Source organism: Sapajus apella, unplaced genomic scaffold (genome assembly GCF_009761245.1).
Source record: "Sapajus apella isolate SASKATOON/1434 unplaced genomic scaffold, GSC_monkey_1.0 scaffold40, whole genome shotgun sequence".
Taxonomy (NCBI): Eukaryota; Metazoa; Chordata; class Mammalia; order Primates; family Cebidae; genus Sapajus; species Sapajus apella.
Window position 1 is genome coordinate 11,619,202 of NW_022436980.1, and position 13,996 is coordinate 11,633,197.

Here is a 13,996-nt window from a genome sequence, read left to right on the forward strand (position 1 = left end):
AAGAAGCTTATAGCTAAACTTTAACTTACATAAGAGTAACTACAGTAGCCTAGGTGGTTCTATGTTTGACATGCTAAGTGAGAGGATTTAGAAAAGGACCTGGCCTCATTGTACATGTCTTTAGGGTAAGGTACTTCAAAATGCTATAAAGAATTGTGGATTAGGTTTAAATTGCACTTGTGCCAATGAGAAAGATATACTTTCTTTTGACTTTAGCTTAACTTATGATAATGTCCTTCACTAGAAAGTTATTGTCACAAGGTACATGATCTAACTATAATGAAAGTTTTATTTAAAAATTTTTTCATTTTGAAAATTTTTGAACATAGCACAACCAACTCCTGTGTGCCCATTTCCCAGCTCCAGTGGTTATCAACTCATGGCCAGCTTTGTTTCACCCATATCCCCTCTTTCCCCTCCTTACTCCCAGACTTCATATCATTTCATCCATAAATGATGGATAATTATATTGAGAAGCACTATAATTATTTTGAGAAGCAATTTGAAGGGATGTTGAAAAGGTGTAGAAGTGATTTGTGAATGGGAACAGAAACAGCCTCGCTATTAGCAATAAAGAACAACTAAATGAAAAAAGTAAATACCGAAGTATTTTCAAAAGGAAAAAGGGTAAAAATTTAATCAGAGGCTCAAAAGAAAGACAAAACTGCAACTGGTGTTGTAAATAATGCCCCCTCTTTTGACCTCTTCAAAGCGAAATATAATGTAGTGGTACCTGTGAATATTACATTCACCACTTGCTCTGCAGAGTTTTCAAAGTCTCTGTGAGTTTTTCATGTAGCCCTTACTTTGTCACCTCTCTCAGCTTTGCACAGAGCTTTTGGCAAGTGCCTTTTCATGAGTTAGATATGACATTTAAGTTTAAAATATTGTCTTTTTAGGTAATAGTTCTCAAGTTTTTATATTACTTGTGTGTAGGTATGTGGTATGATTTATTTGTGTCTCTGAGATTGTAGCAACATGTCTGTTTCCATACTCGTGGTGTCTAATTAACTTGGATAAATATATATTATCCAGAGATGCACATTAATTTCTGTTTGGCTGTAGTTGCAATAATTCAAGTAGGAAATAATTGTTCCTCAATGCTGTCTGTCTGCATTTTCTTAAACCTAGAAATTAAAAAAAGATCATCCCATCCCCCATGCTCCTTCCTGGTTATCTTCTAATTATAGCATGTGTCTGTACACGTGTGAGTGTATGTGCCCCTGTGTCTATTAAATTTCAAGAAGGAAGGTACTCAGTGCTAATGGTGGTACAGGAGGTTGTCACTTAAGGAAGAATAATTAGCTACTGCAAAGGACTCCCTCCCCTGACCCCCAAAGGTGGTATTTATTATTTTGGTAAATTTACTGAATGTGGGACCCAGGGTCTTATTTTTAGGTATAAGAGACTAAGAAATACGGTATGTTCAGCACACCAAAGAAACTTCATCTCACAGGGATGACTTCATATCCAATTTATCCAAATTCAGGAAACTATTATATTATAGCATGATGTCACTTTAGTCATTTAAAAGATAAATACAGCCTCAGTTCAACTGGAAGGCACATATTGACCTAAGCTATGCATTCTGTCCCTTTATGCCAATCTGCCTGGGCTGCCAATTATAATCTGGCAGTTGCTAGTGAGCTAGGTGCCTGAATATGTAAAAGGCGTCCAGCTAAGACAGCCTGCTGTGTCCACCTTCCAAAGAGACATGACAGAGGTGATGGTACCAATGCAACCATAATACTAAAAGGGTACTGACTCAGGGAACCTTTGTCTGTGCCTGACTGTGCTCCTATAACTGTATGTTTTCATGCTTTCTGGAGAATAACTCCATTCTGATTAGCAGATTTGTTTTGCTATGTTAATAAATATCTATCAGCCTGCCTTTTGAAAGGATTTTTTTTTTTTTTCATATTAAGGCACTTTAGTTTTCTCTGTTCCATGTTTCAGGCAACATCTCACTCTGGTTCTTGTACTAATAGTTGTGCAATTTCAAGTGAAATGAAAAAAAGTATTGGTTACTTTCCAGATTCATATTTAATGCAACCATTGCTGATTACTTCAGCCATATGATCATTCATTCTCCAAAATTACCACACTGTTGTGGCCTACTGTTATGTTTTATTTGTTTTCCTAACTTCTTCTCTCCCTACCCCCACTGAGCCCCTCAATTCTTGATTGAATGTTCTTCTTATTGCTTTTGCTCTAAGGCCTGTGGTCTATTGAAGAAATTTTTTTCATTTTACCTTTTAAATTTTTTCAAGACAGAGTCTCCCTATTTCCCCCAGGCTGGAGTGCAGTGGCACAGTCTCAGCTCATGGCAAGCAATTCTCTTACCTCAGTCTCCCGAGTAGCTGGAATTACATGTGCCACCACACCCAGCTAATTTTTGTACTTTTAATAGAGATGGGGTTTTGCCATGTTGGCCAGACTGGCCCGAACTCCTGGCCTCAAGTGATCCACCCACCTTGGCCTCCCAAAGTGGTGGGATTACAGGCGTGAGCCACTGTGCCCAGCCTTACCCAAGCAATTTTTTAAAACCACATTCTTCTTGTTTCCTCTTTTCCCAGAGGAATAATCTTCATTTTCTGATCGTTTTTAATGTCTGGCACTTTGTTCTGTACCATGCCTCCCATTTGCCATGCTCCAAGTCATTCATGTGGTGTGGGGCTTCATTTGTCCTGTCTCTAGTTGCTTCAGCTCATATACTTTGTTGATATTGCTTCCACAGCATGTTTTCTATTTGATATTAATTTATGGTTGGTCTTGTAGCCAGTGCAGGCCATTCATTTTCAAAGTCCATGCAATGAGTGTGTTCTTGGCAAGACCTTACACATCATTTGGAGCTGTAGAAGTTTCCAACTGGGATTTGGTTAAAGCTTCAGGCATTTTCTAGAGATTAAAAAACTGTCAGGAAAATAATGAAGAGTTTTTCTTTAAAAAATCTTAATCCTCTTCAAAATGCTCTAGATAACCTCTCAGTTGGACCTTTAGAGACATTTGCTATGGATTCTGCACTTTAGCAAACTTTTTATTTTTCATAATCTTGTTAGTACAGCTACAGCTGCCTCCACCATTTTAGGGTAACTAAGGTGGTCCATATTTTTTTTTTTTAACTCTGACGCTATAAAGCTGAATTATCCAGAAATTTTAGTGTGTGTGCACACATGCGCACAGCCGTCATATTCCAGTAGTCAGTCTTTTCCCTTTCTGTGTGGCCATGATGAAATTCAGATACTGTTCTTCCCACGTTTCATATCTCTTCTCACCTCCTCATAACCTGAGGCAAGTACTCTTTCACCCCTATTTTACAGATGGGGAAAATTAAGCTTGCTAAAGATCACAGTGCCAGGAAGTGGGCACCTTGAGCCCCAGCTGTTTGACTTGGCTCCTCTTTGTGTAATCACTCCTCATTATGACATCTCCTTTTACCTTCCACCTCCATAACTGGCCCCTACATTAATTCAGTCAGCCCATTCCACTTGGGTCAGTTGAAGCAAATGGATACACTTTACTTAGGCATGAGAGTTTCAAGGTCCACCTCTATACTGCATTGGCTAACATTTGGCATTTTGGCTTGTGTTTCCAAAGTTTTTTGGATGGGCACCTCCAGTCAAGTGTCTTGAATCAGTTTTAAAGGGCCAATCCATCATCCATGCCTTGCCCAGATTAAGCTCTCTTTAGCCCATTTCTCTCTGTATCTACCCTAAATCTGATCTAAACAATGTATTAATAGTTCTTTTCTTCTAAGACCCAGCTTTTGTCCTTCTAGTCAACCTAGAGTCTAGTCACAGTTATGAGGCTTATCTTCTTGGGGTCTCTACTAATTCCTGGCTTCTGAAAAAAGAAAGCATTTTTCTTGTCCAAGATTATCACTCTAGTAATATGGTTGTGGTCACCAACCCCTTCCATGAGCTGTTGTTGCTTTACCTTTGGCCTCCAGAAAATCTTATTATTTTCTATCTTACATGCTCAGAACACATGTCCTGCTCTCTCTTTAAATGAATAGTGGGTATTCTGAACTGCTTTCTGTCTCAGGCATTTCCAAACCCATGTGTAAAGTTCAAATTTGTCCCAGTTAATCCCAGATGGGAAGGAAGTAGAAATTGTTGTTAAATCACATCTTTTATAGGTATGCCAGCCTTTATCAGGAGAATCATTGTCTGAGTAGATACTGCTGTAGTTCTGCTGTTATTGGAATAGTGCCCTGTGGTACTGCTGTAATTAAGGGTTTGTCTAGATTTAATTACAAACTCCTGTGCACTGCTCTGTGATAAACTGGCAGTCCAACTTTACTCCAGGCAAACTCCATACCACCCTGGATCTGGGAATGAATCTGGTATTTTCCATGCCTCTCAAAAGTGATGCAGTCTGATCAGCTGTTTCTACACAATGCTTCATAAAAACTTTGAAAGTAAAAATGGAAGAATGGGATTAGAGTATCTCACATCCTATCAAAGTTACATCACCAGATGAGAGGTAAGAAGTAACCACACAGATTAAACATCCTAGGGGATCTATTCTGAAAGGTGACTGGGAAGATTAGGTTCCCAGACCACAGTAGATGGTCAGGAAAGCAAATGATCAATTTGAAGAGAGACGCAAAACTGAGGAACACCAGGGAAATAAAATTACCCATGCCAGCAGTTAGAGAAGTTGAATAGCAATAATGTGCTGAGGCTCCAGACAGAGTGATAAAAGTACTGACTTTATTTAAAAACATATGTACATGCTTTTTTTTTCATCCCGGAGGAACACACACTCCAAACTGACATTGTAGAGATTTTCTAATTCTAACATGAAGCAACATATACCTTCCTCATAAATACCGGTGTTTGTTGTTTATTCATATTTTATAATAATAATCTTTGAGGTACTACTCTGAATGTCAGAGGAAAACCCAGATTTGTGAAGACATGGAATAATATGTATGGTGTGGTTATAGTAAGGTTAGAATAGACCTTCTATTTAATAACCGGGAACTGTGTATTTTTTTGTTTATTGGATTGACTAGCCCTTCTGTCCTCCGTGATTATTTAAGCCTTCTTTTGGCTTACAGCTGTCCTCAAGAGCAGACTGACAGAGGGATCTGTTTCATTTTCTCAATCTATAGATATTTTTAAACATTTGATGGCCAGATCACCACTGACAAAAGTATTTTAAGAGTTTGGCAATGAAACCTCAGCCATTATGAAACATGTATCCTCTGGTATCTAGAACAGAACACTCTCTGGGGCTCAAGAAAGTCATGTAACAATGAGTGGATGGAACCATCTTCCTGTCTCAGAAATGAGCTAAGTCATTTACCAGTTGTACCTGGTTAGCTCTTTGGGGAAGCTTTCAAAAGAGGCAGATTCCGCTTAGAAAAAGCATCAATGCACCCTGAATCCTTAACATCCTTAACAGGGCCTTCATAGTATGTTATAAAACCTGAAGAACATCCAGAAGAGTGATGAGTTGCTACAGTGTCTAGGTTTATGTTTTATGGTGGCCAAAACAAATGAAAAACAACTATAAGTACTGTTTTTTGTATAAGTACTACATGATAATGAATCATGACAATGAGACTGAAAAGGTGACAATGTAACCCAAAAGCAGATATAAAAGAAAAACAAAAACCTTGCAAAATTAGTCCCTAAATCAATTGCATTCACCCTAGATATACATCATTTTTCTGACTCCCAACAGAATGGCTTTTTTAAAATAGAAGACTGCACTGGTAGTACAATAACATAATTTCAGATTATTCAAGTTGCCTTAATTTCAAAAGCAGGTGATTTCTCATCAGCTTTGCTCCTGGTTGATGATGCTACCATTGCCTCTTTATGAATCTATAAAATGCTGTGATGATTACTAATAATACTAGACACATGGGAAGCCCTCTTACAAGATGCAGACCAGAGCTCTAAGGGGAATAGTCCTCCACAGGATTGTTCATCAACTCTCCAGCAAATGTACAGAGAGACACAAAAACAATGTGTGATATGTCCCTAACCTAAAGGAAAATCTTGTGGATGACTTACAAGGAATCTAAATATTCAAGTGCTAGACTATGGACTACCAGCACCCTGAGCTAATTAATCAAAACAAATTTATTGAATAATACTATGTTCAAGATTTTGAGGGACACCAAAAAAGTCAAGTATCTGATTTCTCTGCTGAAGGAACAAAAAAATTGGAAGACAATTTTACAACACCATTGGATAGTATATTATGTTATGGAAAGGATACAGGCTCTACACTGTGGAGGCTTTACACTGAGTGGCTGACCCAGGCTCCAATTCAGACCTCCGTGAGGTTTGTCAGTTGTGTCAAATTTTGATATTCTGTTTTCCTGTATATAAAATGAGAACAATAATGCTATCTATTTTCAAGGTTATGAGAATTATATTTATGATAGAATGAAAATAATTATTTGCATTATAAAAAGCTTTTAAAGCCACCTTCTTTAATTCTAAAGAAGAAAAAGTCAGCCTTTATTGGTGAGCTAGATGAATGAAAATTGAGAAAGCAAAATTTCTTTATGGAAAAAAATAGAGAGCTAAAGAGTGAACTTATGTGGAAGATAGAAGGGGAGATAACTGTTAGTAGTTATTCAGAGGAAGAAAGAATACATGCTGGATTAATAACAAAAAAGATGTTTTGGAAAGAGTGGGATGTATACTTGTCTTTACAAGTTATGGATAAAACTTCTAAGAAAGGAAGAGAAGGGAGAAGCCATTCCACGTAGAACATTTACATGGCAGAGATGTGGAAGCAAGAGTGCATATGGTAATTTTAGGGAAATCTGAAGAGCACGTTTTGATTATAATAAGGGATATTTGTTAAGAAATACTTAAATTGTGTCTAGATAACTTAGAATCACATTGAGAAGAGCTTTGAAAGGCAGATAAAGATTCTGTGCTTGAGATACTAAGTATGCAGGACCTATAGGATGTTTTTAAGAAGGAACATCTAACCATGGGTATTTTGTTTAAAAACATTAATCAGATTGGGATAATGGCTTGGATTGTAAAAAGAAGAAAGTAAAGACCAACAGAAAAAAGTAGGTTGATGCTGCCTGAAAATTGTAGTATCGGATGACAAGAAAACCTTAAGAAATTGTAGAAGAAAGGTAGTACAGCTTGGTAAAAGTGTGGAGAACTAAGTAATGAAAGCAGTTCTGCAATGGCAATCTGGAACAAAAGCCAGCACTGTGAATAGAATGAAGCTCATTGACGGGGAATCTGACCAAGTAGTCAAAGGTGGGACTGAGGATTTGAAGTTTCAGCGAGACATTCACGTGTAAGTGTCATGAGATCCGTTGGAAATAACTAGAGCAAAGGTGAAAAGTTAGGGCTGAGGTGCCGAGGAAGCCATTGTTTGCATGAAGTGTGATAGCTTAACTTTAGAGATTTTAACAGGTACCATGAGAAGTTGAGAACAGACAGAAAAAGGATAAACTACCCAGAGAGTTGAAACAGAGAAGGCTATAAAGATCAAGAGAAGAAAGAATTCCAAGAGACATCTTCATGCTTCCTTAACTCTCACCGCTACTCAGGCCCAAACCTGGGAATCATCCTGAATTTCTCTCCTTTCTCATCCTGCACTCAACTCATCAGCCAATTTTGCTGACCAACCTTTAAACATAGAATGTATTCTACCACCTCCATAGCTGCCACTCTGGCCAACACACTGACATCTCTTACCCGGACTACAGCAGTACTCCTATGAATCATCTCGCTGTCTCTCTTGGCCACCACAGTCTAAAAATCTGAGTATGCCATCCAGAATATGTCATATTATGTCATTCACCTACTCAAACTCTTCCATGGCTGCTGCTCATACTTAGAACAAAATTCAGTGTTCTTGCTGTGGCCCCCAAAGCGCTAGATGTCCTGACCTACAGACCTCACTGCTCCTTCCTTCTCTTAGTCCACTGTGGCCACTCTGACCATAGTTGGCCTCCAGTACCCTAAGGAATATTAAATAAAAGGGTAAATAAGTAATATAATATTAGGTCATATAAATTCTGTGAAGAAAAATAATACCAGTAAGAGAGAAACATAAGCCTAAGCATTTTCCTTTATCGGTCGTATACCTGTACTCTACTACCTACACCACCCCATCACCACTGTCAGCAACACACATGTATTTTCATGACTTGATTTTTTAAACTTTCTCTTGTTCTCTGAATATCTTGAACATCAGTTGCTGTCCTAGACAATGGGGGTCCAGCAGGGGAAAAAACAGACAATCCTTCCTGTCTTTGTGGAGCTTCCATTCTAGTGGGGGGATCATTCAACAGATGAGATGAATAAGTAAATACGGTGCATGGTAGGTAATAACAAGTATCAGGGAGAAAAAGAAAGCAAAGGACGGGAATAGGAAGTATCTGTGTTGCAGGTGGTGAACAGGAGTTGCAATTTTAGGTAGCGTGACCACAGATGGCCCCACTAATGAATGGGATGCTTAGGCAAGACTAGGGAAAAGCTGGGGGAACAAACAAGTCTATAGTAAACAAGCCAAAGACTTGAGAGGAGTGTGCCTGGCGTATTTGTCAAAGAGCTGCTAGAGGCAAATGGAGGATGTGAGATGAGAACAGAGCAGTGAGGGGGTCAGATTATGCAGGATCTTATATCACTCTCTCTCACCTGTGTTGTTTTTCTTCTCAGAACTTCCATTACCTGACAATATATTACATGTTTATCTTTTTATTTATTGAATATAGAAAATTCATTCCATAAAGGCAGGTATATAAGTCCATTTTCATACTGCTATGAAGAAATACCTGAGAATGGATAATTAATAAAGAAAAAGAGGTTCCACATGGCTGGGGAGGCCTCACAATCATGGCAGAAGGCAAAAGAAGAGCAAAGGCATGTCTTACATGGCAGCAGGCAAGAGAACGTGTGTGGGGGAACTCCACTTTATAAAACCATCAGATCTTCTGAGACTTATTCACTGTGACAAGAGCAGCATGGGAAAAACACACCCCCGTGATTCAGTTACCTCCTACCGGGTCCCTCCCACGACACATGAGATTATGGGAGCTACAATTCAAGTCGACATTTGAGTGGGGACATAGCCAAACCATATCAGGAGGACTTTGAACTTTTCACTGTAATAGTACCTGGTCCACGCTAGGAACCCAATGTTATTGAGTAAATTATTGAGTGAAGGGGAGGGCCTGGAACATAATGTTAACCATGACAAGTGCAAACAGAAAGGGTCTTTGAAGCTGCCAGAAAGGTATTTACTGGTATCATAGCCTTTATGGATTCTTCATAATAATGTGCTTGAAGTAGGCTTGGAGGGTTAAAGGAGTAGAAGTAATCAGATAAAGTGATATCATCCAGTTTTTTTTTTTTTTTTTGAGACGGAGTTTCACTCTCGTTACCCAGGCTGGAGTGCAATGGCGCGATCTCGGCTCACCGCAACCTCCGCCTCCTGGGTTCAGGCAATTCTCCTGCCTCAGCCTCCTGAGTAGCTGGGATTACAGGCACGTGCCACCATGCCCAGCTAACTTTTTGTATTTTTAGTAGAGACGGGGTTTCACCATGTTGACCAGGATGGTCTCGATCTCTTGACCTCGTGATCCACCCGCCTCGGCCTCCCAAAGTGCTGGGATTACAGGCTTGAGCCACCGCGCCCGGCCCGATATCATCCAGTTTTTAAGCTTCCTTAACAATAATGAAATTAAATAGGTGTAGCAAAGCTGCCTGTGATGTGTTCTTTTTTCCCCTCTGACTTATTTATGATTTATTTATCTTCTTAAGTAGATACTTTACAAAATTGAACATGTGGTATTACGTTGATCCGTTGCATCCCTTGAAGAACTGACAAATCCCACCCTGCTCATTGTTAACATAATTTTAATTAAGATGTCTTAAACTCCATGTTAAGACTAAACTATAATCTCATTTGCTTTGTGTGAGGTGTTGTCTGTTTCGTGATATAGGTAAAAATCTCAGGCAAGAGAGTTCCTCAAACTTCAGAATATGAGACACAGTTAAGCTTAAGTGACTGAAGAACATTTCTATAATGAAACCAATTAATATAAATGAAAGACCTTTGTAAGTAAGATCAAGTATACAAGTCATGTAATTGAAAAAACAGCTGTGTGTTTTCTTGTCTCATTTTGAAAAAAATAAGACCTTCAACTATATTGTAATAGAAGGCAGCATCCTATAAAATCAGATTTATACAATGTTATTTCAAAGAAAATACTGTAGGCTTTAAATCATTTATCCAAAAATCTTTTAAACATTTCTATGCTTTCAATATAAAGAATAAAGATAATAAAGCAAAGGAAGAATAAATTTTTCATGTTATAGAGATGGCAGAGCTTTGTACAAGTAACATTTTTGGAGTAAGGGGGCATATCTGATCCTAGAAAAATAGCCCTAACAAGACAGAGCTCAAAGCAGAGAACTAAACAATATAATGCAAACATAATTAATTTTGTGAGACTGCATTAATAACACCAACAACAAAATTTCTCTTCTGGGAGTGCTGTCATTTTCTTTAATCTTGGATACTTTCATCTTGTCTGATTTCATCATAGAAGAAGGTTCCCAAAGAAAATTAACACATTTTGATATAATCATCATGGATTATAACGAAGTGCTTATAATGAAAGGCATTAAATAGTTCTTCTCATAAGCTTATCTTGTGGTTCCTATTAGATGTTGTTGAAAATAGTCTATGCTGTTTATAAACTGGTTGGAAAAATCTTTAGTCTGAAGTTGGAGACACTTAGTATCATGTAGATTTTCCTTACATATCAGCGCATCAGAAGAAAACTTTAAATTTTATGTTCATCAGAGGTAAATAAAACATGCATTTTAAAGTCACTTTCAAGATTTTTGCAAAATGAATCTTTAAGAAATATGCATTTTGATTACTTCCTGGGGCAGGCACTTACAATTTAAGTACAAAAAATTTTTTTGAAATAGACAAAAGTAGTTTAGAAGTAGTCTTATTTATTTCTCCCTTATCCATAAGGCTTTTCTTGCTCTTGATTTAGGTGAAATGGAAAATGGCAATGATAGACAGCTACATAGTTATTTTGTTACTAGGCTCCGTGTGTGCCCATTTAATCTACTTCCTGAGAGAGCACAGTTTCCGGAATGCTGTGTAAAAATACTCCTATGTTTCCTGGGAGGGGAAAAAAAGAGGGTGGACATCCTCTCTAGACCACATTTGTTTAGCAGGTTAGAAGGGGCATGAAAGATGAAAGATGAGCAAACTTTGCAATGAGCAAACTTCAAGAAAACTGACAGCTCCCTATCTTCCATGAGGTAACAGAGTTGGGGACATGGTTGCATGTGTATCAGTGTGTGTTCACGGGTCTTCAGAGCAACGAGCAGACAGGAGCTTTTTGCCTTCTGCTTGCCTTCTTCATTGCCTTTCTTCCTTTCTTTCATAACTGCCTATTCCTACACCTTCTCACAGATTTACAAAATACATAGAGGGAGCATTCTGGGTGTCTTTCCCCGAAGGCATAAACAGACACTTTCACTCTCTCTTTCTCTCTCATTTAAAGTATATTCACAAAGTGTAAGTTTGCTTTGTGTGAGTCTTGTAAAATGGAGCCTAACAGGATTCCCAAAGTGATGATAGACCTGGCTTATGAATGGCGCACTCCACCCCTCAAATGTCCCCCATCCATTCCCACCTTGTGCCCCACAACCACACACAAACACATATATGTCCTCTCTCTTTCCAGGCGCAAGTAGCCCTCCTGGCTCCAGCAATCAACACACCAAGGCTCTGCAACCCCCTTCAGGCAATTTGCCTGGGATTTTGTTAGAAGATGAGATGTCCCATCCCCCAGTATTCCAGGTCACCTTCCCATCCTCTTCCCCATATTCTTATTATGTTTTGGGACTACAGGCCCCAGCCCCAAACTCTCCAAAGTTTTCATGGCACGGATGCTGAACTCCTACTTTGTCTGCTTTGCAGCAACCAGAGGTACCCTAAGCTTCCTCAAAACAATAGAGGTGGCCGGGTACAGTGGCCCACGCCTGTAATCCCAGCACTTTGGGAGGCAGAGGTGGGCGGATCATGAATGAGTTCGAGAGATCAAGACTATCTTGGCCAACATGGTGAAACCCTGTTTCTACTAAAAAAATACAAAAATTAGCTGGGCGTGGCAGTTTACACCTGTAGTCCCAGTCCTACTCAGGAGGCTGAGGCAGGAGAATCACTTGAACCAGGGAGCTGGAGGTTGCAGTGAGCCAAGATCACACAACTGCACTCCAGTCTGGGGACAGAATGAGACTCCGTCTCAAAAAACAAACAAAAAACAATAGAGGCTCAATGGTTGTTGCTGGTGAATCAAATACTTGACCTTGTTGTAGACATCATTACATCCACGTGTGATACCGATTTTTAAAATAGCTATACAAATATTAGTAGAAATACAAAAATCACTTTAAGGAAATCAACTGAGTAAACATGACTATGGTAATGTAATCATTCTTGAAATGTATGCTATTTTCATTTTGTTCATGTACCATTTGTTCCCTTTATAACAGGTGCATAACTTTACTGCTGCTAACGTTATGATCTCTCTTCCGATGGGAGCACTGCCTTTCATGTCTTTTATCAAGTGTATAATATGTCCCATCTATTTGTACAGTTTTAAATAAAGAACTTGTTTTTCAGGTTTCAGATAAAAGCAACACGGATGTTTCATTGAAACAAGAAAAAAAGGAAATTCCTCTTATAAACCAAGGTAAAACAAATCAGCTCACATATCTATATCTATATCTATCTATATTAACTGTAATGTTTGAGACGTTTTCAATATGGCTCGACAGCCTGATATATAGATCAGAAGTTTGGATTTTAAAAATTAAGTTTGGATTTTAAAAAATTAGGTTTGTTTTTCTAGAAGTGAGAGGAGTAGAGAGAGGGTGAACTGCCAACCTTGTATGTTTTGATGGGCAGAGAGACACTTTCTGGCTGAGGATAGTGTCCACAACACTGCCACACTGCCTGAAATTTCCATAGACTTACACCATTCTTTGTTTTGAATTCTCTTTCTAATTTTGATTAGGATTGATATTAGGTCAATAATTTTCAAAAAGAGTTTTGAAAATTATGATGATGATAGTCCCTGTTTTTTTATCTTTTAGTAACTTTCTGCTTTTCATTATTCTTCTGAGGTTCCTAAAAGTAGTTCAACAAACACGTTTATGAGTTTCTTCATGCCCAGGGGATGTAATGTGTCTCAGATAAAAGGCTTGAACTTATTTAAGGCATAAGCTGCCATCTTATAATATTCAATCCAGTAATAATTTCCTGGGTAGAGAAGCGGAAAACAAACTAGATTCAAAATATTTATTTTCTTAGTGTTCATTCATTGTTATTACTGTACTTCTTTTATTATGCATTCTAATATTATTATTATCGCATTCTCTTTATTTTAATATTATACCATTGGACCCAAGAAGCACATCCATTGTTTTCATTGCCTTTGTCTTATTTTGAAATAAGTTTTAAAGATCTTAGTCTTCTTCGTCTGAGCTCATTTGGTTTCATCATTCCCAATCCTTTTCTTTATGATCCATGCCGTGGTTTTATATTCTCATTTGGCGGCATGTTCTTCCTTCCTTCTCTGTTGCTTAGGTAACCTAATCCGCTATTCATTCACAACTTTATGTTTGAACCCATTAGTGAGGTCCCTAAGAAATCATGCTTTTTCTTTTTCATCTTAATTACAATAATTTGCAATTCCACCATCAGGATTTCTTTGTAAGGGTGCCTTAATTTTAAAGCCAGTCTTTTATAGACAGTTCAAACTACTGCTGTGCCTTCAAATATGGTTCTGTTGGATTTCCAAATTGTACTAGAAAAAATTGCTAATACAGTTTTATCCTAAAATTAATATTTAATTTTAAATACTCTTCCTGGGTTTGGCAGGAAAAAATTGTGAAATGTTTTCAAATGACTATTATTTTGAATTAGTTAGCTGTTGGGTTAAAAATTTTCACTTTGCAGT

The 13,996-nt window shown here is 38.1% G+C and overlaps 1 protein-coding gene across 1 annotated transcript in view; it reads left to right on the forward strand.

Annotated features, from left to right (window-relative positions):
* Positions 1-13,996, forward strand: part of MORC1 (MORC family CW-type zinc finger 1) — a 167,758-nt gene that overhangs the window by 123,634 nt on the left and 30,128 nt on the right. The window contains 1 exon segment of the mRNA XM_032298919.1: positions 12,658-12,727. Coding sequence (XP_032154810.1) covers positions 12,658-12,727 — 70 coding nt within the window.